Genomic DNA, 25,509 nt, shown 5'->3' on the forward strand with positions numbered 1-25,509 from the left:
GCCTTCCCCACACTAGGTGCTCATACAAGTGCCTGTTGCCCTGGATGCAAAGCTTTCCTATTGCATTGCTCATTTTTAGGTGCCTCGCAGTGTGGGCCGGACACACTTAGGTCACAGAGCCTGGGGAGTCTGGACATTTCAGCCAGTCGCTAGGGAGCTCCGTTTCTCCCTACCCAGCTTCAAAGGGTCGTGTACGTGAAGGAAATGGGGGTCCGGCACCTTCTCAGTTTCCACCATGCCGATCTCCGATCCCAGAAGGCCTGGATCTAGTCCGGCGGTGCGCGAGATACGGGGGCCTCTACCACAGTTGCACCTCCCACTCGCGGCTGATTTAATTTATTTATTTTTATTTTTTTCTTGGAGGGAGGGGGAAGAGGCGGGGCGAGGAGAGGAGGTGGGCCGAGGGTGACTGACGTGAGCGCCAGGGAGCCAATAGCCCGTGGGGGGCGTTCCCCCCATTCAGTACTCCTCGCCGGGCTCGGAAGGTATGTTAAACAGCTGCTTTTAATTTGGTCCCCCTAATCTCGGGCGTTTGGGGGGCTAGTTCGCCAGCCTTTCGTTTTGGCTGGCTTGATGCGGTGTGGGCGCTGCGGGTCCTGGGACTCGGCGGGGGGAGGCTCGGAGTCCCGTAGCCGAGGTAGGCGAGGGGCAGGCCACGAAAGAGAGTCTTGGCGCCGCCCGCTCGCCAGTGTGTGTGTTTCCAAGCCCGGCTGGAGCCGAGGGGAGGGAATATGCCCGGCCTGGGGTCGCCCATGCGCCGGCCGCGCCGCCTAGTTTATTTCACTGAGCAGTCTGTTTTGGTAGGTTTAGGCGGCGCACTGGGGATTGGGGCCGACAGTAGGAGATCCTCCGCTCCGGTTATTTTTTTAAAGAAATGTTTTGTAAAAAAGGGGGTTCTGTGCATTGACTGGAACAGGGGCCTGGCTGTGGCGCGCGGGCTTGGCAGGGAGCGGCGGCCGGAGCTTGGTCCGCCGGGCCCACCGATCCCTTGGCGCCCGGAGTTGGTCGAGAGCTAGAGTTAAGCTAGCGAGCCGCGGCCCGCCGCTTTCCCGGGTAACCACGCCAGCAAGGGCGGCAGCCGCCGGAAGGTTTTGTTTCTGCCGGCAAACTTGTCGTAGGGGGCGGTGGGCGCGCTCGGAAGAGGCGCGGGCGCATTGGGCCCGCGGTTGTTAAGGACTCTGGGGGCGGGGGCAACGCCGGACTTGCGGGAGGGGACCTTGGGGGCGGGAGAGGTGCCGGAAAGAGCCGCCTGCGCCTCGCCACTAGCCCCGCGTGCTGCGTTGGGCTCCCTGAACTCCTGGGCCATGGCAGTCGAGCCAACATTCGGCTTCGGAGTCCGTCAGGCCGCGGGCCGGCGCAGAGCTCAGGCCGGGGGTGTGGAAAACCTCCAGGAGCTCGGCGGATTCGACTCGCAGCCCCAGCTGATCCCCTTGCAAACATGGAGCTGCCTCCTTCCCCGCCCACCCCAAGGCGGCGGCGGCCGCTGCTGTTGCTCCGTTCCCCTCCCCCGACCATGCCGGACTGCCGGGCTCCCTCTTCCCGCGAGGTTCCGCGGCGGGCAGAAAGACTCAGGAGGGGGCGGGGGCTAGTATGCGCGCCCACAAGGTTGGGGGGGTGGTCTGAAAGGGGCAGTGAAGGTCGGAAACTGGGAAAACAGTCTCCACGTTCAGAATCGGGAAAAGGAAATGCATCAGCGGGCGGGGAGGGGCGCAGGGGGCGCGCCTGTCAGCCGGGATGGCGGCCGCGGTTGGAGAGGCGGAGCACCGGCGTCTCGCGGCGCAGCGATGGGACTAGAAACGAAAGACCGCTCCTTGGAGTGCTGCGGGGCTACCCCTGCCTCCACTTCTCGGCCCAGACTGTTTACTATCTACTCCGCCGGTGCCTTGTGCAACCGGCCTGGAGAGGACCCGTGGGGCGGGGCTGTTTCCTCTCTTCCACCCACCTCAGGCTCCTAAAGAACCCCCGCCTCCTCTTGTCTTCCACTGGTTGGGAGAGAGTCCCTTTTTCCCATCTCGGATATGGATTGGATGGCATTCTCCTGAGCTCCGCCTATCCGGAGGCTGGGCTGGAGTTTAAGTTGCTAGGATTCTCCCCCCCCACCCCGTGAAGGGCGGAGGAGGATTCTCCTGGCCTACGTGCAGCGCAAGGTCCCGCCCCTGCGTCTGGTTGGAGGAATGGATAAGCCCGCCTCTCCCGCAGAGGGAGCTTGGAGGGGGAAGTCCAGCCGTGTTCTCCGCCCTTCTCCCTTCGCTTGGGAGCGCGCTCTGCACATGTGTGAGGCCCGCCTAGCTCCTTCCAACTGCCCTCCCGCCCGGAAGTCCTAGACTCGGCGCCCTTGGCGAGGGGGGCGGGGAGATACGAGGAGGCACACAAAGATTCCTCTGAGGCTGGAGATCTGGTAGACTTCGGGGTGACTGAAGCTCGGGGATTATGGGTGGAGTGGATTTGGGGCGCGTAGCTCTGGGGTTCTTGAGGCGTTGATTTGAGGGCGTGGGCTCTCCCCTCTCGGGCCAGGGAGAAGTACTAAATTTATGTGGTGGCCTGGCTGTTTCCACGCTCCTTAACTTTCCTGAGCTTAAAAGCTCGAGAAGGCTGCCCATGATAGCTTTGTCTTTTCTACTCTGGGCAAGACAGCCGCGTCAGTAGTTGGCTTTATCTAAAGCTCTGACCACCTTGGTTTGAAACCTTAGGCAAGATCCAGGGCAGCCCGTCCCCTGTGGTCAGGGGATATGAGGGCGGCCTAATTCTGGCGCTGGTTCAGAGTGGTTTTTGATGTCCAGGTGAGACTGCCATGTGGTACCCAGTCTAGGGGAGGAAGGCGGCCGGAGTTAAAAGGTAGCCATTGGTGAGTGCTGGATATCGCGTCTTAATAACCTCCGAGAGTTTATGAGGCTCCGAGGGCCACCTGGGGTCGCTTTCTTTAGTCCTTACTTTTTAGTGCCTTGTCCGGAGGTTACTGGCGAAAGGCTGCTCCCACCTGTCGGCCACTCGTGGAGTTCACAGCTCACTGCTGTGGCCTCGCGGCTGGAAGTCCTCCTTGGAAATCGGACCCACCTGTTGCCAGCCCTCGTTTTTGGGGCCGTCTCCGCGGAATTGCGGAAGGACGACAGTATTGGATCTAAGAATTGAGTTCACTGGGGCCTTTTGAGGAATTCAAGTCGATGGGGAATGTATCTTTTTTGCTGGAGAGAGCGGGAAGACTAGTCCCGCCCCCTCTCCTGACGCCGCCAGAGCGTCCCCCAAAGCAAGGCCAGTCAGCGTCTGGCCCAAGCCCTGTTTGGTTAATAAATAAAAGCAACTAGGTATCTCAAGCACTTTGTCAATCTATGTATTGGAGGCATTATTATCTACACAGGGAACCTAGGAACTTCCATTAGCACACCTTGGCAAAGATGAGATAAACAGCTCCCTTTTTATAGATAGGGTTTCGATTTGTTGCCCAAGCTAGACCAAAGCCCTGGGTTCAAGCGATTCTTTTGCTTCAAGCATCCAGGGTAACTGGAACTACGTACGCTGGCCGTGAACAGCTTTTCTTATCTTTTGACCCCAACCCTGAAATTTTTATCCTTTCTCAGTGTAAATATATTCAAGGTTCATTTATGCCATGGCCTGTTTTGGTCTCTTCCTCCGTATCTTGAGTTCCTCCAGTCTGAGGATGCCTCCAGGTCTGCCCTAGAGATCGCGGAATACATTAGGCCCCGCCTCCCGGAGGCTTGTCAGGGCGGTGGCTTTTAGGGGCCGCCCTTTGGTTATCTCCGCCCTCTTAGGACTACATATTCAGGTTCAGGGAGTGTTCAGAGAGTTAAGGTGCAGCCACCCTATCGTACGGGTGGCACCCCCCCCCCCGGTTATTTCTCGGCTTGGGCTCCAAGCCTTAGTTCAATACTCCACTTACTGAAAGGAGCTGCCGGCCGCTCTAGATATTTGTGCTTACAAGGAGACAGCATGTATAATTGTGAAGATAACAGGGTGGGAAGGATGAGGTTCTTTCATTGTTTTGGTAAGGGAGTCCTTCAGAGCAGTAGTATTACCGCCTTTCCCCTTTAGATCCCAGGGCCTCGGGTCTCGGGTGCTGAGCTCTTTGTCACCTCCTGTCCCAGGCCTTCGAACTCTGGCTTCACTCTCTAGTGTAAACATTCCACAAAAGGACTGCTCAGGTTCAGTCTCCTCGCGCAGGGCGGAATCAGCTTCCTGGACAGGCGAGGTGTCCAATGGAGGTTCCTACCGGCGTCAAGATATCCAATCCGACTCTTGGGGCGGGGCCTGGCCGGCAAGTGTGGTAGGAGGAGCCTGTTTCACTTACAGACATTTTACCCCATATCGGTTACTTACCTTCCTGAGGCGGTGTGAGAGCCAAAGGTAGCCTTCCAATGCAATGACCGGCGGAGGCGGGAGCCGATTTCTTAGGCCTGTGGCTTAGGCAGCACGGGGCGGGCTACTTTGTGTTCTCCAATGAGACTTGAGGAGCTTTCCTGCTTCCTCCAATAGTATTGTGCCTTGGGGGTGGGATTCAGCAATCTGTCTCCAATAGGCGGGGTTGAGTTAGGGACGCTCCCCGCCAATAGGGGCGTGGAGAAGGTGAGCAGCTCGCCCTCCCCTCACAGCCGAGGGGGAAGGGGCGGGACGTCGGTAGGCGTGGCTCAGTGATTGGTTAAGCCTTTGACGGATGGGTAATGTGTCCTTTGGCGGAGCTAAGCTGAGCCTTCCCTTGGCGGGGCGGGCCGGGGGAGTGGGCGGGATTTCCCGGGTAACAGAGAAGCGGCCGCGGCGGTAGAGGCGGCGGAGACGGTTTCTCCATCTTCCCCCCTCCCCTTCCCCCCTCGGAGTTTCCCTCCCTCCCTCCCTCCCTCCTTCCCAGTCTGGGCACCTGGGTCTGTGACCGCTTCGTGAGAGGAGAGGAGACTGCCAGCCCGCTTCGGCGGGCCTGTGTCCCGCGCCGTTCTCGGGGCCTCCCTGCTGAGTGCGAGGCTCACGCTGAGACGGACACGCAGTGCTGAGCGACCAAAGGAGCTTTGCGGTGAGAGCACGCTGGGCCGAGCTCCGGGCGGCAGCCTGGGTGGCGGGTAACGCGGGACTCGAGGGCGTGTATTTTTGGGGGGGGGCTGACCTCCTCGGCTTCCCGTAGAGCAGACGGGCGGGAGGTGTGTGGATGTGTGAGGGGGGCGGGGGGCGGAGCGGGGCAGCTCTCCGTGCGGGAGGGGGAGGAGAGCGTAGTCCCGGTGCGCGCGGAGGGGGCGGGCTCTCGCGCCGCCGCTCAGAGGCGGGGCTGGCGCGCGCGTGCGATGGTGGAGAAAGGGGCGGGGCTGGCGCGCGCTAAATGCTGTTTGCGACAGGCCACCCCCCCTCCAGTCCTCGGGCTGGGCGGAGCCTCGGGCTGGCGGCCGCCCTCTGCTAGGGTAGGGGGACTGGAAAAGGGTCTCTAGCTTGTGGCTTCTGGGCGCGGCAGGGAAGGGGCGTGAAGTCTCCGTTCCTCTGCATTCTCGGGATCCGGTTGGCCAGAGGGGCCGTCTAGAACGCCGATGCCACTCCCCTTACGCCCCCGCGGGGTTTCCGCCTCTTTGGAAATGAGGCGGTGCTCGGGAAAGCCCGCTGTCCGGTCTGGCTGGGAGTTGCGGCTCCTAGATCTGCCCCGCCCCCAATGTCTCGGTGGGTGGGAGGGGCCCCTATTGACTGGAAGCTGTGGAAAGGTATCAGGACGTTCTCTTGTGGCTTTGCCATGCCTTCTGCCCAGGGCCGGAGGCCAGAACTGTTGTCTTTTCTTTGCTCCGTGTAGCGTGGATGACACTATACAACTAGGAGAGTGGGTGTATGGCCGTTGGAACTTATCTCCTGGTTGTAATTATTGGGATGAGGTGCTCAAGGAACCTTTCATAGGAGTGTCTGCAGCCGGTGCTGTTACCACGCTTCCGAGGCGGTAGTATGGGGGAGGGGCGGAGGGTCTTCAGGGACTAGAAATGTGGCCGGGGACAACCTTTCCTGGAGTTCCCTTGATGTTCAGTTACTGTGGCGGCGGGGCGGTGTTTCGTTTGCACCAATGGGGTGGTGGGTTGGTAGGTAGACTTGGTGACTGTTTTGGTGCCTTAGGACTTTAAACCCAGTTAGCCATGCAGAGGGAGAGGAAGCTCTTCACAAGGTTGAGGTTTATTACAGGAAGGTCGGGTTTACATTTCAGTCTCCTCAACTGATCTGTTTATGAAAGGTTTTTATTTTTTAAAATTAATCTTATTAATTTTTGGGTTTTGGTGCTGGGGATTAAAACTAGGATACAGCTTAGCACCACTAGATTTACCACCAAGGTTCAGTGCCAGTCCCAATTTTTTTTAATTCAAACTTTCGACTAAAATGCTCTTAATTTCTTCAACACTTGCATCGTTTAATGCTGTCACTGTATAGATGGTTCTAATACATAAACATAGCTTCACAAAAAATAAGTTGCAGTTTAGATAACTACAGGTGAAAGAGAGTAAGGTGAAGTCTGGAATAAGGAAACCTTTATATAACTCCTGTAGCATTGCCCTCTAATCCTGTGTTGGAGAGTTGCTCTAGGACATTGCAGATTTAATGTATAGGTAACTACATTAGATGAGGTTTTTGTCTGGTTTTGTTAGAAGCTCTTTCCCTATTAAGAGAATTACTTGTTTTTGACATTTTCTATGAGAAAATAAGCATGGAATCATTATTCAATGACTCTGAGTGAGTCTCTAATTAATTAAACTGAAGTTAAATTCTAGATTTGTGCTTTTCCCAGTAGGGATTGAAAATTTGATGTCCTTTGTCAGGGTCTGAACTCAGGTACTATTGTTTGAGCCTCCTAACCCTATACTTCAGTTGCCTCTTGTCTAAGTTTAGGGAACAAAGAAGGAGCAGTGTGCTTTTTAAAAAAGTTTTTAACTGGCAAAATACACATAATGTAAAATTACCATTTAAATAATTTTAAAGTATATTTTAGTGGTATTAAATGCATTCACATTGTTTTGCAGCTCTTACCACCATCTCTTTAGAATTGTTTTATTTTCCCAACTGTAACTTTGTACCAGAGAAACAAATCTCTCCTTCTATATCCCCCAGTGTTGGCTACCACCATTCTGCTTTTTTCTAAATTTCACTACTCTAGGTACCTCATAAAACTCTTTTTGACATTTGTAACTGGCTTATTTTGCTTAGCATAACGTCCTGAAGATTCATCCATGATGTAGCATGAGTCAGAATTTTCTCACTTTTAAAGGCTGTATGTATGTGTATATATATATATATATATATATATATATATATATATATATGTATATATATATATATGCCACATTATGTTTATTCATCTGCCTATAGACATTGGGATTTTTCCCCTTTTTTGCTTTTATTAATAATTCTGCTATGAACATGGGTGTATTAATATCTCTTCAAGTCCTTGCTTTCAGTTCTATTGGATATATATTCAGAAATGGTATTACCATAATCATATGGTAATTCTGTGTTGAATTTTTTTGAGGAACAACTAGTGTACTTTTTGCGGGGGGAGATACCAGGGATCGAAACCAGGAGTGCTTAACCACTGAGCCCATATCCCCACACCTTTTTTTTTATTTATTTATTTATTTATTTATTTATATTTTAATATTTATTTTTTAGTTGTAGTTAGACACAATACTTTTATTTTATTTACTTATTTTTATGTGGTACTGAGGATCGAACCCAGGGCCTCTCGCGCATGCTAGGCGAGCACTGTACTGCTGAGCCACAACCCCAGCCCCACCTTTTTATTTTTAATTTTAAGACAGGATTTCACTAAGTTGCTTAGGTCCTCACTAAGTTCCTGAGGCTGGGATCCTCCTGCCTTAGCTTCCTGTGCCACTGGGATTACAGGTGTACTTTTGCAAGTTGTTTTGAGGAGAAAAAATTGGGACTCGTTCTAAGACATAAATTGTCTCAACGCTCATTTCTTTTTTAAAAGTATTCTTAAGTTTTTAGGTGAACACAGTATCTTTATTTTACATTTATGTGGTGCTGAGGATCGAAGCCAGTGCCTTGTGCATGCTAGGCAAACACTCTACCACTGAGCCACAACCCCAGCCTCAAAACTCATTTCTTTATTACCTGCTTAATAGATCTGGATTGACACAAAGTTTATTGTCTTCAAGAAATTAACATTTTTGTTTTTTTTTAAGAGAGAGAGAATTTTTTTTTTTTTAAAGAGAGAGGAGAGGGGGAGAGAGAGAGAGAGAGAGAAAGAGAGAATTTATTTGTTTATTTTTTATTTTAGTTCTCGGCGGACACAACATCTTTGTTTGTATGTGGTGCTGAGGATCGAACCCGGGCCGCACGCATGCCAGGCGAGCGCGCTACCGCTTGAGCCACATCCCCAGCCCCAAGAATTTTTTTTTTAATATTTATTTTTTAGTTCTCCGCGGACACAACATCTTTGTTGGTATGTGGTGCTGAGGATCCACCGGGGCCGCACGCATGCCAGGCGAGCGCGCTACCACTTGAGCCACATCCCCAGCCCCTGTACTTGATTCTTATGGCACCCACCATTCATTGATGTACAGTAGAAACCATTCATCTGCCTGTCTTACTTTATAAAAATGTTAATTTTGGGGCTGGGGATGTGGCTCAAGCGGTTGCGCGCTCGCCTGGCATGCCTGCAGCCCGGGTTCGATCCTCAGCACCACATACCAACAAAGATGTTGTGTCCGCCGAGAACTAAAATAAATAAATAAATTCTCTCTCTCTCTCTCTCTCTCTCTCTCTCTCTCTCTCTCTCCCCCCCCCCTTTCCTCTCTCTAAAAAAAAAAAAGAATCAAGTACAAAGTGTTTAAGGATTTCAGAGGTGAGAGAATCTATCTTAGAGGCGGAGGAAGAGGAGTCACTGCATGAGAAACAGGAGGGAGCAGTGTGACATCATAGATCCTCTTGAAGTAAGTTGTTAAATATCCTTAGACGGGCTGGGGATGTGGCTCAAGTGGTAGTGCTCGCCTGCCATGTGAGCCACCCGGGTTCGATCCTCAGCACCACATATAAACAAAGATGTTGTGTCCGCCGAAAACTAAAAAAATAAATAAATATTAAAAAAAAATCCTTAGACATCTCAAAGTGTCACTTGGGAATCACTTTAGGAATGTTAGAAGGGGTAGTATCATGTTGAAATTGAATTCTCTTGTGAAGTTACTCTTCCAGTGTTTGTGAATTGCACCATCTTCACTTTGCAGACCTGATCCTTTATATTACTTTGGGAGGTATTTAGGAATCACATTAAAGAAATTATGGATTTGGTGTGTATGTGCTTGATTATGGGGCACTTACCCCAGCCTTGGCTGGAAGAAGGATATGGTGCACAATAAGTGCATTATATAGCCAGTGGCCTACTTTATGTTTCCTCTTGCACAAACTAATCAGCATTCTTGACTCTTCTTTCTTGTTTTTTCATATGTTGAACATCCCAAATCTCATTTGCTCTATGTTCAAAATATTATGAAGAATTGGACCACTTAGTATTCCCACCTCCCCACATCCTCAATCAGTGTCAGCAGCATCTCTAGCAGGGATTCTGTTTGCTTTGTTATTGCCCGTCTTTAGTCTATTCTCAGCATAGCGACCCAAGTGATTCTTTTAAAACCTAAGACCATGTCACTTCTCTGCTTAAAACTATCCATTGAGCAGGGAATGGTGGCATAGGCCTGTAATCCTAGGCTGAGGCAGGAAGATTGCAAGTTTGAGGCCAGTCTGGGCAGTTTGGCAAGACCCTGTCTCAAAAACTAAAGGGCTGGGGATGTAGCTCAATGGTAAAGTGTTCCTGGTTCAGTCCCCCAAAAGAACCATTCAACGGCTTCCTCTTTCAGTCTTGAGTATTATATCCAAGTCCTTATTATAAACTGCAAGAACAAGTCTTATACCCTCTTTGGCTATGTTTGCTACTAATAGTCTCCTGAGTGTTTTCTAGCTGTATAACCTTGCTGTTTTGGGAAAATACCAAGAGTTTGTAAGCCTGAGGGTCTTTGCATTTGGATATCCCCTTTGCCTAGAAAGCTTCCTCACTGATTTCTACATGGTTGGCTCCCTCAGTTCCTTTACCCATAACTTACCTTTTTTGTGAGATATTCTTTGGCAGTTATATACAATTTCAAGAATGCTTTCCTGCTTTTTTTTCCCCTTAGCATTTGTCACTGTTTTTTTGTGTATTTCTCTCCAAAATGTAAGCTTCTTTTTTTTTTTTTTTAAAGAGAGAATATCTTTTTTGTAGATGGACACAACACAATGCCTTTATTTTTATGTGGTGCTGAGGATCGAACCCGGGTCCCGCCCATGCTAGGCGAGCGCTCTATGCTGAGCCACAATCCCAGCCCCAGATTCAGTACTTTTTGAACAAGAATCAAAAAACATTCCAGTTTTCTTTAAGGGTGTATTTTTGCTTTTAGGATATTTATACATCAAAACTTAGCCAGTGTGACTTTTAAGTGTACGGTTGCCAAAGGCAGGTATGTATATGAATTTGTACTTAATTGGCCTAAAAAAAGGTGAATGCTTGCAGTTGTATAACAAAGGAGATGACTGTTCTCTCTTCAAAATTGTAAAGTAAATTTTCAGTATATTGCATTTGATGATGTGATGTAGGGGCAACAAAACAACGACAAAAACCCAGAAATGATAAGTGAGAACCTTAGTGGAAAGGTACCTGGAATCAAGAGTTTATGAAATGGCTGTATTCCGGATTCGTGCATTGACAGTCAAGAGAAGTTGGTTGCATTATATGTTTAACACACATTCAAAACAGGCAACTGTAATAAACATTTGGATGGTGAGGATGAAAAGTTTTTCTGGTATACTAATGGTTAAAGTTGAATAATAAGACATAAAGAAGGCAGTGATACTTTGCATAGCCAAGATGACTATTCTAAAGTACCATGGTAAAAAAAAAGTTGTCACATGACGGGACATAATCCCACCAGTATTCACCAAAGGTATATGCCAGATGGAGTGGTAAAGATTTCTCAGCCTCAGCAATACTACGGATGTTTTGGGCCAAATAATTATTTATTATATATGTGTAGTGGGGAATGTCCAATGCTTTGTAGGATGTTTTTATGCATCCATGATCTCTACCCATTAGATGCCAGTGGGACACTCCCTTTCCCCCACAAGTTATAATGACCCAAAATGTCTTCCAACATTACTAAATTTGTGCCTGGGTGGGGAGTGAGGCAGAGTCTCCCTAGTTGTGGTCACCACTACATTAGAAGAATATAAAAATTGAGACTTGGGTATTAGATCTTGTGGCTTTTGAGAAGAATGAATTGTTTATTTTGCTGAGCTATAATTCTAAGCAATATGTAGAGAGAGAGAGAATTTTTAATATTTACTTTTTTTTTTTAGTTCTCGGCGGACACAACATCTTTGTTGGTATGTGGTGCTGAGGATCGAACCCGGGCCGCACGCATGCCAGGCGAGCGCGCTACCGCTTGAGCCACATCCCCAGCCCTTCTAAGCAATATGTAAACTCCAAATAAAATACCTCTCCTTTATTCTGGAATAGATTCCATTTCTTAGCAGATTTAAAACTAGAGGTGGATTTTCGGACAGGTTTTGGAGCAGACTATCATGGGCAATTGTACCAAGATAAAGTTACATTTACGTAATGTTTTGATAAAAATTTCTTTGCTTTTGAAGAGGAACTTCCAATTTTTTTGAATATTCATTTAAATAAACTAACCAGGACACATTTTATATCATGTTGACTACTAATAAAAGATAATCTCAGTATAGTTTTAAAATTAAAAATATCAGTACAAAATTAAGAGGCACTATAGGGTCAGCTGAAAATTAATTTCACTTTAGAAAGAATAAAATGTACTTAAGTTGTCTTAGCTTCTGGAATAGGGCAGTTTGAAGTTCACATACACTCTTACTTTGAGTTTATTCATCCTAAAATGGTCTTTGTTAAGGCAGTTATTTGAAACTTAATGTGAGAAAGTTAAGAAGCTTCTATAAAGTTGGACTTTTCATTTGGATTTTAATAATCATGGATAAATGTCTAGGTTTCTAGGAGGCCAATTCTTCATTGTTAATAAAGAGTAGAAAATTGGTCTTTAGCTTTTACCTTTGCCCTTCAGTATTTCTCTAAAATATATCACATTTGCTCCCTAAATGTAACCTTCTCCAGAATTTCCCCTGTAATGTCAGAATCACCTTGTTTTATTTGGGAATTATGATTCCTTTGCATGGTGCTTTGGAGTTATTTCTCACTTTTTATTACAGTGTGACCAGATGGTTTTTAATGTTTCAGTGCCATTGTTTACTCACATTAGTGTTCCTTCTATTTACTATCATTTAATTCTTTTGAATCTCTTTTTTGCCTTCATAGAGTTCTGCTAACCCTAAGTTTCAAATCTGAAATGATTTGAAGACCATAGTGGCAGATGAAAATAATGTGAACTGAAGCAGTGCTTGAAAATACTTCTGTGTCTGACTCTGTGGCCCTACCATTTGACATTCAAATACTTTATAACCTTGAACTACACTGTACCCCTCTACAAGTGGGATTTTTATAGTCCATACAATTTTCCTACTATAGATCGGTAAGGTATTCTAAGGAGAAAGAGTCTAACCAACCCATTGCTCCTTTAGCCAAGTATATGACTTGGAACAAGTCACTTGATTTCTTTGAGTGTCAACTGCCTTCAAAATAAGAGAGTTTAGTTGATGAGTAGATAAAGAAAATGTGGTATATATAAACAATGGAATACTATTCAACATTAAAAGAGAATAAAATCATGACATTTGCAGGAAATGGATGGAATTGGAGAATATAATGCTAAGTGACATTAGCCAGTCCCAAAACACCAAATGCCAAATGTTTTCTCTGATATAAGGATGCTGATTCATAATGGGGTTGCTGGGGGGAGTATGGGAGGATTAGATGAACTCTAGATAGAGAAAAGGTGGGGAGGGGAAGGGAGGGGGCATGGGGGTAGGTAGGAAAGATGGTGGAATATGATGGACATCATTACCCTAACTACATGTATAAAGACACAAATGGTGTGACTCTACTTTGTGTACAGAGATATAAAAAATTAAAAAAAGAGTTCTAGGTCTTTCTGACAAGATTGTTTTGAGGAACACATCACTTTATTATAGCCATGTATGGAAGACTTGGTTGTTGTTGGGCAGGAAATACCCTCTTGAGTCCTGGAACCCTAACACTAAGTCCAGTACCTGGCAGTTAGTAGGCACTTGGTAATTATTTGTGGGATGAATGAATTGGCAAAGAATGTAAAAAACTGTCTATTTTTGTTTGTAATTTTAAAGTTACTTTACTGTTTCATGGCATATAGCCTGTACTTTCTAATTCATCCCAAATTTTAAATCTGTAATTGGATTTTTTTTTTTTTAACTGAGGATTGAACCCAGAGGTGCTTTACCACTGAGCCACATCCCCAACCCTTTTTATTTTTGAGACAGGATCTTACTAAGTTGCAAAGGGCCTCACTTAGTTGCTAAGACTGGCCTCATAGAGTCTGCCCCTTGTTTCCTTCCAAGATTTTATTAAGGATATCTTCATTATATAGCAAAGTTTGTAGAATTTTGTAGTGAACACCCATATACTCACTACATAGAGCTTACTATTATCACTTTTAGAATACTGGGTTTATCATACATCTGTCCACTCATCTGTGAATCTAAACTAATTTCTTAATACAATTTGCAGTAAAATTCCAGACATTAACTGTACTTTCACCCAGTATTTGAGCATGTATATTATTGTCACTGTTTATAGCATTTTTCATTTGATGCAAACTTTATATAAAATGAAATGCACAAATCAAGTTCATGAGATCAAACATTATGTATTTGGTAGCTTTTCTCACTTTTGCCTCATTTAGTAAATGTAAGTGAATACTGATCTATTTGCTGTGTCACTTTACTACATTTGTGTCAACTTCATTCAACTATTATTTAGACACTTAGATTTTCATACTCTGTAGTAGATATACTTGATAAATGTATAGGATAGAGACAAGTGAAAAATGCTAGGTTAAACATTATGCACATTTTAAGTTTAGGATGCCAACCAAGTAGGGTATGTTGATTAGAATTTACATTAATAATTTTTTTCCCATATTTTCATCCACACAATTATGATTTTGTTTTAATTTTTGCCAGTTGCTTTGATGTAAATATCATTTTACACTTATTTGATTACTGGTGAGGCTGTATATGATCTTCCCAGCTGGTTTTTAAGCTTTTCAAGGGCAAGAGCCAATATCATCTGCCACCTTCATGTTTACTCACTGAGAATTTGCTAATTATGTGAATGAATGCTGCCAAAGCATTCCTCTTACTATGTTGAGGCTGCAGAAAGGATGAATTAGTTAAGTGTGTGTTAGGTTAAAGAATGCAGAAGTTGCACAGTGCACATGTGCTTTAAGTAAAGGGATTCTTTATTTCTTCTCTTGTGTTAGGGCTGGAATAGTTAAGTGGTTGAGAGTCCAGGCTCTGGAGGAAGATTTTATGGATTTATATTGCATCTTTGCTTCATAATAGCTGTGCAATTTGGGGGAGTTTACTTCTTTGTGTATCAGTTTTCCTTGTTTATAGAATAAAATAACAATACTTTACTTACAGTGCTGTTGTGAGGGTTAAATTAATTCATATTTGTCAATTGTGTAAAATGGTACTTGGCATTCAGTATGTTAAGTATTACTTTTGCTTATTTTCTTAGAATGCATGCATGCTAGTCAAAGTGCTCCACCATGGAGCCACATCTCCAGATCTTCATGTGAATTGACTTGGTGTATCCATGGGTTCCACATTCACAGATTTATTCAATCTCAGATCTGAAACATTATAAGTAATCTAGAGATTATTTAAAGTGTATGGGAGGATATATGTGTGAGACTATGCAGAGATTATATGTAAGTATTATACCATGTTATATAAGGGACTTTATCATTCGTGAGTTTTGATATCCATGGAGGGGTCCTGGAATCAATCCCCTATGGCTACGAAAGGAAGACACTATAGTTGAGTGTGGAGAATGCACAGTTGAAAAGGACCCTACCTTGAAGAAGCTTATAGACTTGAACTTCTTTAAGGGAATGTTGAAAACATTTGGCAGGACTGGATGACAGGGTGGGGACTGGATGAAGATAATCAGTAAGTTAACTTTCTCCTCCAATTAGTAAAGAAGGATTTTGGTTTGGTTTGGTTTGGTCTGGTTTGGTTTGTTTTGAGACCTAGGTATTGCTGTGATACCCAGTCTGGTCACAAATGCCTGGACTCAAGTGATCCTCCCTCCTCGGCTTCCCCAGTAGCCAAACTACAGGCACACAACTGTCCCAAGCTCTTAAGAGTTTTGTAGGTTAAACAAAAGAATTTTGATTGTGTCTTCAATGATAGAAGCCAGTGATAATTTTATAGCTAGATTAGATTCAGTTGAGGCAGGTGATTTTGAAATCAGTGTAGAAGATATACTAAAGAAGAGATGCTGGAGAGTATTGGCAACAGTCTAGATGAGGGATGATGAAGGCCTAAAATAAAGGGGTGGCGATTTGAGACACAGGAAAGAGAATTATGAGTAGTGATTGGTAAGGGACTAAAGTATGATTCAGAGCACGCTCCCAGCCTGGAGAGCCTCCTAAGTGTGGTAAACATGGTCTGGAAAGCAAACTCTAGTGCTGAAAGAAGTTAAATATTTTATAAAATGACAATCACTTTATAAAGTAAATGATATTTTAATAATAAAAAAGCATGATCTTAGAGTAAACCTTAGTACTTTAATACTTAATCTATGAAAAACTTGCTACAATCTTTTTTTTTTTTTCATTTTCCTGTAGATTGATCCACTCACCTGCCATTAGGAATCACTAAGTTAGTCTAATCTCCCCTTTTTGTAGATGAGAAAACAGGACCAGAGTTACAAAGCTTTTATGTCAGAGTTGAATAGAATCCAATTCTTTGACAGGTGTCCAGTGTTTTTTCCTTAGTTTTGTGCTGTGCTCTGCACACATATGGTTTATCACTTATAAGTGTTGGTTTTGGATTTTAGAGAGATTAATCTCAGAGGAGTTAAACATACAATTTTTAAACCAGTAGAAACCAAGACCAAAAAAACATGGATTAAGTCATAGGTAGAAGTAGCAGTCCAAAAGTCTTCAAGACTTTTATGAATTTATGAGAACCAATTTCTCATCACAAAATAGGCTTGAGGTTTAGTGTTCATAGTTAGTTGACTAGAGGCTCTTCCAGGTACCAAGTAGCATGTGCAAATCTATATTTCTAACCCCTTATCTGAAAATTATGAAAATATCTATGAAAATTTTTGAAATATCAGGCTAAGTATATATTACTTCATCCTTCTGAGCTGCTGGGATTGCAGGCATATACCACAGTGCCCAGCTAATTTTTAGTTTCTTATTACAGGAGTAATGTCTTTTTTCAGAGTTTCTGGGATTGGAAAGTGGTGAGGCTTGGTCACACTCCCCACATACACACACTGGGGATCGAACCCAGGGATGCTCTTCCAGTGAGCTACATCCCCAGCCCTTTTAAAATTTTTATTTTGAGATGGGGTCTTGTTAAGTTGCCAAGGCTGGTCTGAAACTTGAGATCCTCCTGCCTCGGTCTTTCAAGTCACTGGGATTACAGCCCATCTTGGAGCATAATTTCTTAACTATGCTGCATTATGCTTGAGTTAGTGGTACTGATGTTAGAAAATCTCTGAAAAGACCCAAGAGGATTTCTGGTAAAGTTCTATTTTTGTTACTTTTGTGTCCTGTTGGAAGGAAAATGTCCTTTATAAAGTAATAGCTAAAGAAATTGTGTCTTATATTAAAGAATGTAAGAAAGAGACAAAAGAAACCTTGGACATGATCTGTTCCAACTTTCTTATTTGCTATTTGGGAAACCGAAAATCACATGAAACAAGGAACTTGTTGAAATGTGTATATCCTTGGTCCTTTTACTTCTGGCTCAGTGTTCCTTCCATGATAGCATTTAATTGTTGAAGTAATTGATATTTTAAAATCAGACCCTAATTTTACTAGGTTTTGAGTAGAGTTAAGAAATAAGGGGCTGGGATTGTGGCTCAGTGGTAGAGTGCTTGCCTAGCATGTGTGAGGCCCTGGGTTCGATCCTTAGCACCACATAAAAATAAATAAATAAAAGAAAAGAGAAGGAAGGAAAGAAAGAATATTTTTGCAGCATGTGGATTGTGTAATTAATATTAGGAATGGCAGCATTTGAGGAGCAAACTAGAAAGGGGGAAAAAGGGCTGTGTTTGTGTTTTTAAATTGGAGGTGACTTTAAAACTATTTTATTTAAATTTTTGTCTTTCCACTATAACTTTTTCACTATAAGGTGTGTGTGTGCACGGTTGAACTATCTAGTGACCACCTGTAAGATGAAATTGATAATCAGTTCTGGGAGTTAAGCTTACACTAAACCTGAGTGACTGGTCCTGAGTTGTATACATCATACTGGAGTTAAAATTATTTTGCTCTCATTGCTTTTTGATTTTTGCAGGTTTTGAAGTGCATCCCTGAGCATGAGTGCAGAATGAAGCGACGTTTGGATGACCAGGAGTCACCGGTGTATGCGGCCCAGCAGCGTCGGATCCCTGGCAGCACAGACGCTTTTCCTCACCAGCATCGGGTGCTTGCCCCTGCCCCTCCTGTATATGAAGCTGTGTCTGAGACCATGCAATCAGCTACAGGAATTCAATACTCAGTAACACCCAGCTACCAGGTAAATAGGAAGTAGTCGGGGGAGTAAGGAAGGAGGGATAGTGATTTCATCTAGTTAGAAATTTTATATTAAGCATTGAGTTAGATGTTTAAAAAAAAAAAATTCAAGCCAGATGCAGTGGCACATGCCTATAATCCCAGTTATTCAGGAGGCTGAGGTAGGAGGATCACAAGTTTGAGTACAATCTGGGTAATTTAGTAAGACCCTGTTTCAAAATAAAATCAAAAGAGCTGAGTTAATAGTTTTGTGGTAGAGTGCTTGCCTAGCAAGCTTGAGGCCCTGGGTTTAATCCCCAGTACATAATAATAATGAGAACTATGCAAGTTTGGCCAGAAAAACAAACCAAAAAAAGAAATCTTACAGGTATGTGTAAGGTATAAAAAATAGCAAAAATAATGTGCAATCTCAGTAGTAAAGTGCCCTGGATTCAATCCCTAGTACCTAAAGAAAATTAAAATCATATTGATGTGACCTTTATTTTCTTTTGACACATTTTTAAAAAACTGTTCCATATACTGATCTATATTTTAATGTGTATTGTTTGCATTATGGTGTGAACTATGTAAATATGCTCATTTCATTTCTCCAGTCTGCTATTAGATGATTGGAACTTGGAAGAAAAATAGTTGCTTGTTTTCTTTGGGTGATTAGTTTTTATTATCTGAACTAGTTCATGACTGTTTCCTACACTAGGGATAGTTACATGTATTCCTACTGGAAACTGTAAATATGCTTATATAAAACCAGCCATCTCAAACATAAACTCCAGTTGAGTCTTAAAAACCAATAAACTTGTAAAACCTGTAAAAACACACATTTTGAAATATATAATCTCAGAATAATACCTCTTCCTGTGAGAGGTACATTAGAACTTATAGAATTATTTAAATGGTTTGTTTTAGTCCTAATATGTTTTGTAATATTTCATAGATTAATGCTTAGTTGCTTTATTTCTCTTTCCTTACGCCCTCCTCTGGGTAACTTATATAAACCCGTGATGATTTGAAAAAAAAGCTTTATTCCCTCTTTATGTTGTGGTATACAACTTACATTGCTTAGAAGAAATTAACTTTATGTCATTTACTCTATTTTGATATGAAGCAGTCATGTACATTGTCATTAGTTATGTTTTTGTGATTAGTGGTTTTGAAATAGGAAAGTGAAAGTACTTTGGAAATTTTATACAGCATTTTGTTGTAATAAAAATGGAAGGAACGGTACTTTTTTTATCCCTAAACTTACAAGAGGATAAGAGATTGAAAGAAAAACATTTGGGGACAAACCACCAGCAACTCAATAATTTTTTTTTTAACTTTGGAAGTATAATTGTCTCACTTAATGACAGGAACATTTTCTGAGAAGTACATTTTGTCATTATGCAAACATCATAGAATATGCTTAAACCCAGGTGGTATAGATCAGTCACTTGACATGGCCTCTTGAAGAGGCAATAAAAATAAACACAGAATATATGAGACTGCTACCAGCATAATTTGTGGTACTGTTTTATGTTATACTTTTTCTAATAAGTAGGAGTAAATTCTAAAATATTGATAAAGGCCAATGTTGTATTCCTATAATCCCAGTTACTCAAGAGGCTGAGGCAGAAGGATTGCAAGTTTGAGACCAGCTTGTGTAACTTAGCAAGACGCTGTCTCAAAATAAAAAGGTCTGGGTATGTAGCTCAGTGATAGCATGTCTGTGGGCTTAATCCTCAGTACTACACATGCACAAAAGAGTATGGTATGGTAAATAACATCATCATTTATTATCATTATCAAATATTATGTATTGTACATAACTGTTCTATGCTCTTCCAAGATTGGTAGCAGTAGAGTAAATATGTTTACACCAGCATCACTGCAGATACATACTGAGTTGTGTGATGGCTATTATGCTACTAAAAGGTAGGAATTTTTCAGTTCCATTGTAATCTTATGTTACCACCATCTTATATGTATGGTCTGTTGTTGGCAGAAATGTCATTTTGCAGTATATGACTATAATACTTGGTCATCGTAGCAAGTAAAAGATAAGTGAAATAAAACAAATAAAAATCTTTTCTAGGGCTGGGGTTGTGGCTCAGTGGTAGCGCTTGCCTAGCATGTGTGAGGCACTGGGTTCGATTCTCAGCACCCCATAAAAATAAATAAAAGGCCACATACAACTAATAAAATATCTTTAAAAAAAATCTTTTTTAATTCCACTTCCATAAAATTAAATGCTAACATTTTGCTGTATATTTGGGTTCAAAATCTTTTCTAATGTTGTGTGTGTGTGTGTGTGTGTGTGTGTGTGTGTGTGTGTGTGTGTGTCTCCTTTTATCAGTACTATTCAAAATGTGGTCCTCAAATGACTGATGTGTACACTTGGTTACTAGACTCTAATGAGATGACAGAAATTGAGTGTTTAGAAACTTTTATTTATAGCAGGTGGATGTTGTTATTTTATATCTGTAAAATCTAATAAAATTATGTAGTTGATTTTTTTATTTCACTTTTTTGGAAATTTCCTTTTTTTGGGAAAACTGAACCTTAACCACAGAGTTTAAGAAGCATTAAGTTCTGTAGTTTTAATAGCTACAAAACAATTGGCATAGATGAACTGTAATTAATTTCATTAATTCTCTTGTGTGGGAAACTTGGATTTCTAATAAATTATTTTTATGCATTCAGAGCTATGCAGGTATGCCTTGTGCATTTGTGTTTGTGTTATTTCTCTAAATGTGTTTGAGGAAGAATGCACAAGCTTTGAAATTTCTTGTCTGTATTTTGTCTATCCCAGGTTTCTGCTGTACCACAGAACTCTGGTAGTCATGGGCCCACCATAGCAGCGGTTCATAGCAGTCATCATCATCCAACAGCTGTCCAGCCCCACGGAGGCCAAGTTGTCCAGAGTCATGCCCATCCAGCCCCACCCGTTGCACCAGTGCAGGGACAGCAGCAGTTTCAGAGGCTCAAGGTGGTATTCATCTCCCTTTTTTGGGTCAAAAGTTTATCTTTAGTAGGAAATAATAGCTTTATCCTATTAGTGGTGGTTACAACTTTTAACATTAAAAACTAAGGGTTGAATCAAGATAAACTTTGTTTTTTGTTTTGAAATCTGTTTCTCATGTTGACATTAGTGCTGATCCAGAGAAGAATAGCTGTAAGAAATGTTAGTGGAATATATGAATGCACAATACTCAAATATTATTAGAATGCAAGGACTTTTCATACAAAATGAACTTTAAAATCCAGTTTTGGGTTGCTTCCTTTTGAACTTATAGTTCTTAATATCATATAAGACTTTTATTGTGTGCACATGGTTGGCTATAAGCCTGTCCAGTAAATCCGTTCAGTTCTGGTGGTTCTTATTCCATTTATTTATGTATATATGTACTAGGGATTGAACTCAGGGGCACTTAGCCACTGAGCCACATCTCCAGCCCAGTTATTTTTTTTAACTTTGAGATGGTATTACTAAGTTGTTGAGGCTGGCTTTGAACTTGTGATCATCTTGCCTCAGCCTCCTGAGCTGCCGGGATTATAGATGTATGCCACTGTGCCTGCTTCTTAGTCCTTTCTTCTTTTTTATTTTTATTTATTTATTTGTTGTTGTTCTTATTCCTTTTTATGATTTGCTATCATTAGTAAAACATATGTTTCTTTTGGGAATGCCTTTCCTTTGGGGGAAACTAATTGTGAATGAGATGTTATTGTTTTCATCTCTTCTAAATATGTGCTGTAGGTTTTCAGTGCTTTGAAATGCGTGAGGCATCTATAGAGAAGTGAAGCTTGTGTTCTCAGCTAACCTTGTCTCTGCTTGCTTGAGTGTTTTCAAACTATGTGATTGCTGTAGCAAGTACACCAGGTTTCAGTTTTTCTAGGAAATATGAATTGAAAATTATTATAATCATAATGAGATAAATGTTAGATCTTCATTTGATTATAATAGCCTGAGCACACAAAATTATTGCAGTTAGGAATGAACAATATACTCTTGTTTTTGTTTGTTTGTTTTTTTTTTTTTTTTTTTTTTTTAAAGAGAGAGTGAGGGGGGGGAGAGAGAGAGAGAATTTTAATATTTATTTTTTAGTTATCGGCGGACACAACATCTTTGTTTGTATGTGGTGCTGAGGATCGAACCCGGGCCGCGCGCATGCCAGACGGGCGTGCTACCGCTTGAGCCACATCCCCAGCCCCAATATGCTCTTTTTTAAAAATTTTTTTTTAATTTATTTATTTTAATTTTTTTTTATTGATTATTTACCAATATACTCTTAAAAGACAATATACTCTTCTGTTTTCCCTGATTTATTAGTGTCCCCCCTTAGCCACAGTTTCACTTGCTTCTCTTTGCTTTCTGTTGTTACCTGTAGGTCTGCAAATATTACATGGAAAATTCTAGAAATAAAACGATTTATGAATTTTAAGAATCCTGCCATCCTGAATAGTATGATGAAATCTTACACTCTCCCTCTGTCCAAAGTGGGATGTAAATCATTCCTTTGTTCATCATATCTATACTATACTTAAATATGTAGTATATATATTTAAGTAAGCAGAGACAAGGTTAGCTGAGAACACAAGCTTCACTTCTCTATAGATGCCTCATGCATTTTAAAGCACTGAAAACCTGCCTGTTATTCACTTAGTAGTCCTCTTGGTTATCAGATCATGTGAGATTATCAGGCCTACTGTTGTGGTATCACAGTTTTGCACTCAAGTATTAAATATTTGACTTAATAAAGGCCCCAAAGTGCAAGAATAGTGGTGCTGGCGATTCATATATGCTAAAGGGAAGTGTTATAGTACTTCTTTTTAAGTAAAAATGTGAAAGTTCTCAATAAAGAAGGGGGAAAATTGTATGCTGAGGTTGGTAATATCCAAGGTAAGTTATTGTTGTTAATCTACTTATATGTCTAATTTATAAATAAAACTTCATCATAAAAAGTGTGTATAGGAAAATACCTAGTGGATTCAGTACTATCAAATTTTAGGCATCTAGTAGAGTTCTTGTGATTAAGAGATGACTATAGCACCATCCATAAGAGTGCAAATTATTTGGGCTCATTGGGAAAATTTGGTGTTTTTCTTAAAATGTCTTTACAAGTTGCTTATAGAATGATAACTGTATTGCAAAATGTAATATTTCTGTAAGCTTAGCACCCTACCAACTCCTGAAAAAACATTTTTAATTGATTTTGTGTGATTTAATGCTGCATTAATACTATATTCTATAGGTAATATCTTAACTTTCCAGAAAAGCTTATAATATGCTCCTTTTTGTTTTGTTTGCAGTGCTCAGGATTGAACCCAGGGCTTCATGCATGTTAGGGATGTGATCTAGCACTGAGCTACACTGACAGCTCTATAAACTTAACTCTTTGTGTGTGGTTTGAAGTATTAGGGATTGAATTCAGGGGAGCTTTACATGGAGCTACATTCCCAACCCTGTTTTTATTTAGAGACAGGGTCTTACTAAGTTGCCAAGGCTGGCCTTGAACTTGCAGTCCTCCTGCCTTGGCATGTGTGACACCTTATCCAGCTTAAATTTGCCTTTTTTTCCCCCCCGCCCCCGGTTCTGGGAATTTAACTCAGGAGCACTTGACCACTGAGCCACATCCCCAGTTCTACTTTTTGTATTTTATTTGAGTTCCTTAGGGCATCACTAAGTTGCTGAAGCTGGCTCTGAACTCAAGATCCTCCTGTCTCAGCCTCCTGAGCCACTGGGATTACAGGCATGTGCCACCGCACACAACTTCATATTATATTTTTGATAACTCTTACTTGTCACGTAGTGGTAAATGCTGTTCTTAAGTATCTTCCTAAATCTTTTGTTTCTACTGCATACCTTACAGTTTTTTGTTCAATCAACTTGGCCATTAATGAAACATTGAAAAGGAAAGTTCTGAATATAAGTTAGTCTATTGAATCTCAACAGAAATTGTCACGTAATACGAAGTATCATACAAGTAGGAATTGACCAGTATACAATATGTGTCCTAACAATACTGAAATACTCTGAATAACCACAGTCAGAATTGAAATTTGGACCATTCTGTTTTTGCAAGACCATGTCTTGCTATGTTGCCCAATAAGGTCTTAAATTCCTGGGCTCAAGTGATCCTTCTGCCTCAAGCTCTCGACTGGCTGGGACTATGTTTTTACCACTGTGCCCAGCTTAGACAACTCTTGAAATATTACTTGCCTCTATTCATTAGTACTACTTTAACAAAATACCTGAGAGTTGGTAATTTTATGAATAATGGAAGTTTACCTCTAATAGATCTGGAGAATGGAAAATTCAAGATCTAGGTGATCTAGAAGTCTGGTGAGGTTCCAGTGTTTGCTTCCAAGATGCTGCCTTAAAACAGTGTCCCTAATGGGTAAGAGTTGTTGAGGGAGAAGGAAAGTACCCAGGAGCCATATTGGCCAAATTATGTTGTTATATTGTATATTGTGCAATATATGATGTGTAACAATGAATCCCATCAGTACATAAAATGATAATGTACCAATAAAAAAAAAGTGGGGAGGAAAAAACTGCCCTCATGTGGCAGAACATAGAAGGGTAAAAAGGACCAATACTAGTTTCCACCAACCCTTCTGCTAAGTTGCTAATCCATTCATGAGGTTTTGTTTTTATGACTTCCCCTCCTAAAGATCCAAGTAAATATTTTCACATTGGTGATTAAATTTCAACATATAAATTTTGGAGGACAACATTTAGACTGTAGCATCATTTAATGGTTTATTTGAACATAAATGTTCCATTTCATAATATATCAAAAAGTGTGGCTTAAATCAGCATTCCAAGATGCTGCCTTAAAACAGTGTCCTGAATGGATAGGAGTTGTTGAAGTTGGAAGAAAGTGCTGAGGAGCCATATTGGCCAAATTATTTCTGAAACTTTCCTAAGCCTGTTATTTTGTGTAATATAAAATGTCTATCCCAGAATATATAGGAAACACCTAGTGGGGATTTCCTTAGATGTCTCCTGAGTAACTTAAAGTTGAGTTGTCCTAGATCAGACTCATAACTTTGTAACCCTTCAAACATTTTACTTTTTGTGGCCAGTCACTTTTGAATGCCAGCTCTTCCTTGTCGCTCATCTGGTCAGTCCCCAAATTTTGTTATTTGAATCTTTTTTTTTTTTTAATTTTTAAATTTTATTTATTTATCTTTTGTTGACATTTATTTTTATATGGTGCTGAGAATAGAACCCAGTTGCCTCACACATGCCAGGCAAGTGCGCTACTTCTGAGCCACAACCCCAGCCCTGTTATTTGAATCTTTTAAAAGTTTTTGCATATGTGCTGTTTCTCCTCTTCACCATTACTGAAATTCAAGTCACCGTTCCTAATGTGGGTTATCCAATTAGTCCCATAGCATAAGTGGTCTTCCTCCTTTTCTATTTTAGGCTGTCTATCCTGCTCTGCACCAGTGGTCCACCCCCCTCCCCCAACACTGGTCAAATTGAGTACATGAAAATGCAGATGATAAAAATCTAGGGCTGGGGTTGTGACTCAGTTGTAAAGCTCTTTCCTCATGTGTGGGACACTGGGTTCCATCCTCAGAACCACATAAATAAAAAATATATAAAGGTATTGTGTCCATGTACAATTACAAATAAAACAAATGCTTTTTTAAAAATCTAAATTGTTTTTAAATAAGATGTATAATTTCTTTCAGGATCTAGAGCCTGTTTTTGTTGTTGTTTATTTTGGTCTTATCTCTTCTTACTCTTCCTGTCAATACTTATCCTCCAGTCAAGGTAAACTGTTCTCAGTTT

At 42.0% G+C, this 25,509-nt stretch overlaps 1 protein-coding gene across 5 annotated transcripts in view; it reads left to right on the forward strand.

The window, feature by feature from the left end:
* Positions 1 to 417: 417 nt before the first annotated feature.
* SIN3A (SIN3 transcription regulator family member A) overlaps positions 418 to 25,509 on the forward strand; it is a 58,846-nt gene continuing 33,754 nt past the window's right edge. For 2 of the 5 annotated variants that reach the window (XM_081290954.1, XM_081290955.1), the window contains exons 1-3: positions 8,793 to 8,912; positions 17,512 to 17,733; positions 20,518 to 20,694. In XM_081290954.1, the coding sequence (XP_081147080.1) occupies positions 8,868 to 8,912; positions 17,512 to 17,733; positions 20,518 to 20,694 (444 nt within the window). In that variant the 5' untranslated portion in view covers positions 8,793 to 8,867. Of the gene's footprint in view, positions 486 to 2,310; positions 2,399 to 4,563; positions 5,018 to 8,792; positions 8,913 to 17,511; positions 17,734 to 20,517; positions 20,695 to 25,509 lie in introns of those variants that run through there. The other 3 variants (XM_081290958.1, XM_081290957.1, XM_081290956.1) reach the window with 3 other exon arrangements.

The sequence above is a fragment of the Spermophilus citellus genome, assembly GCF_964194105.1.
Source record: "Spermophilus citellus genome assembly, chromosome: 4".
Taxonomy (NCBI): Eukaryota; Metazoa; Chordata; class Mammalia; order Rodentia; family Sciuridae; genus Spermophilus; species Spermophilus citellus.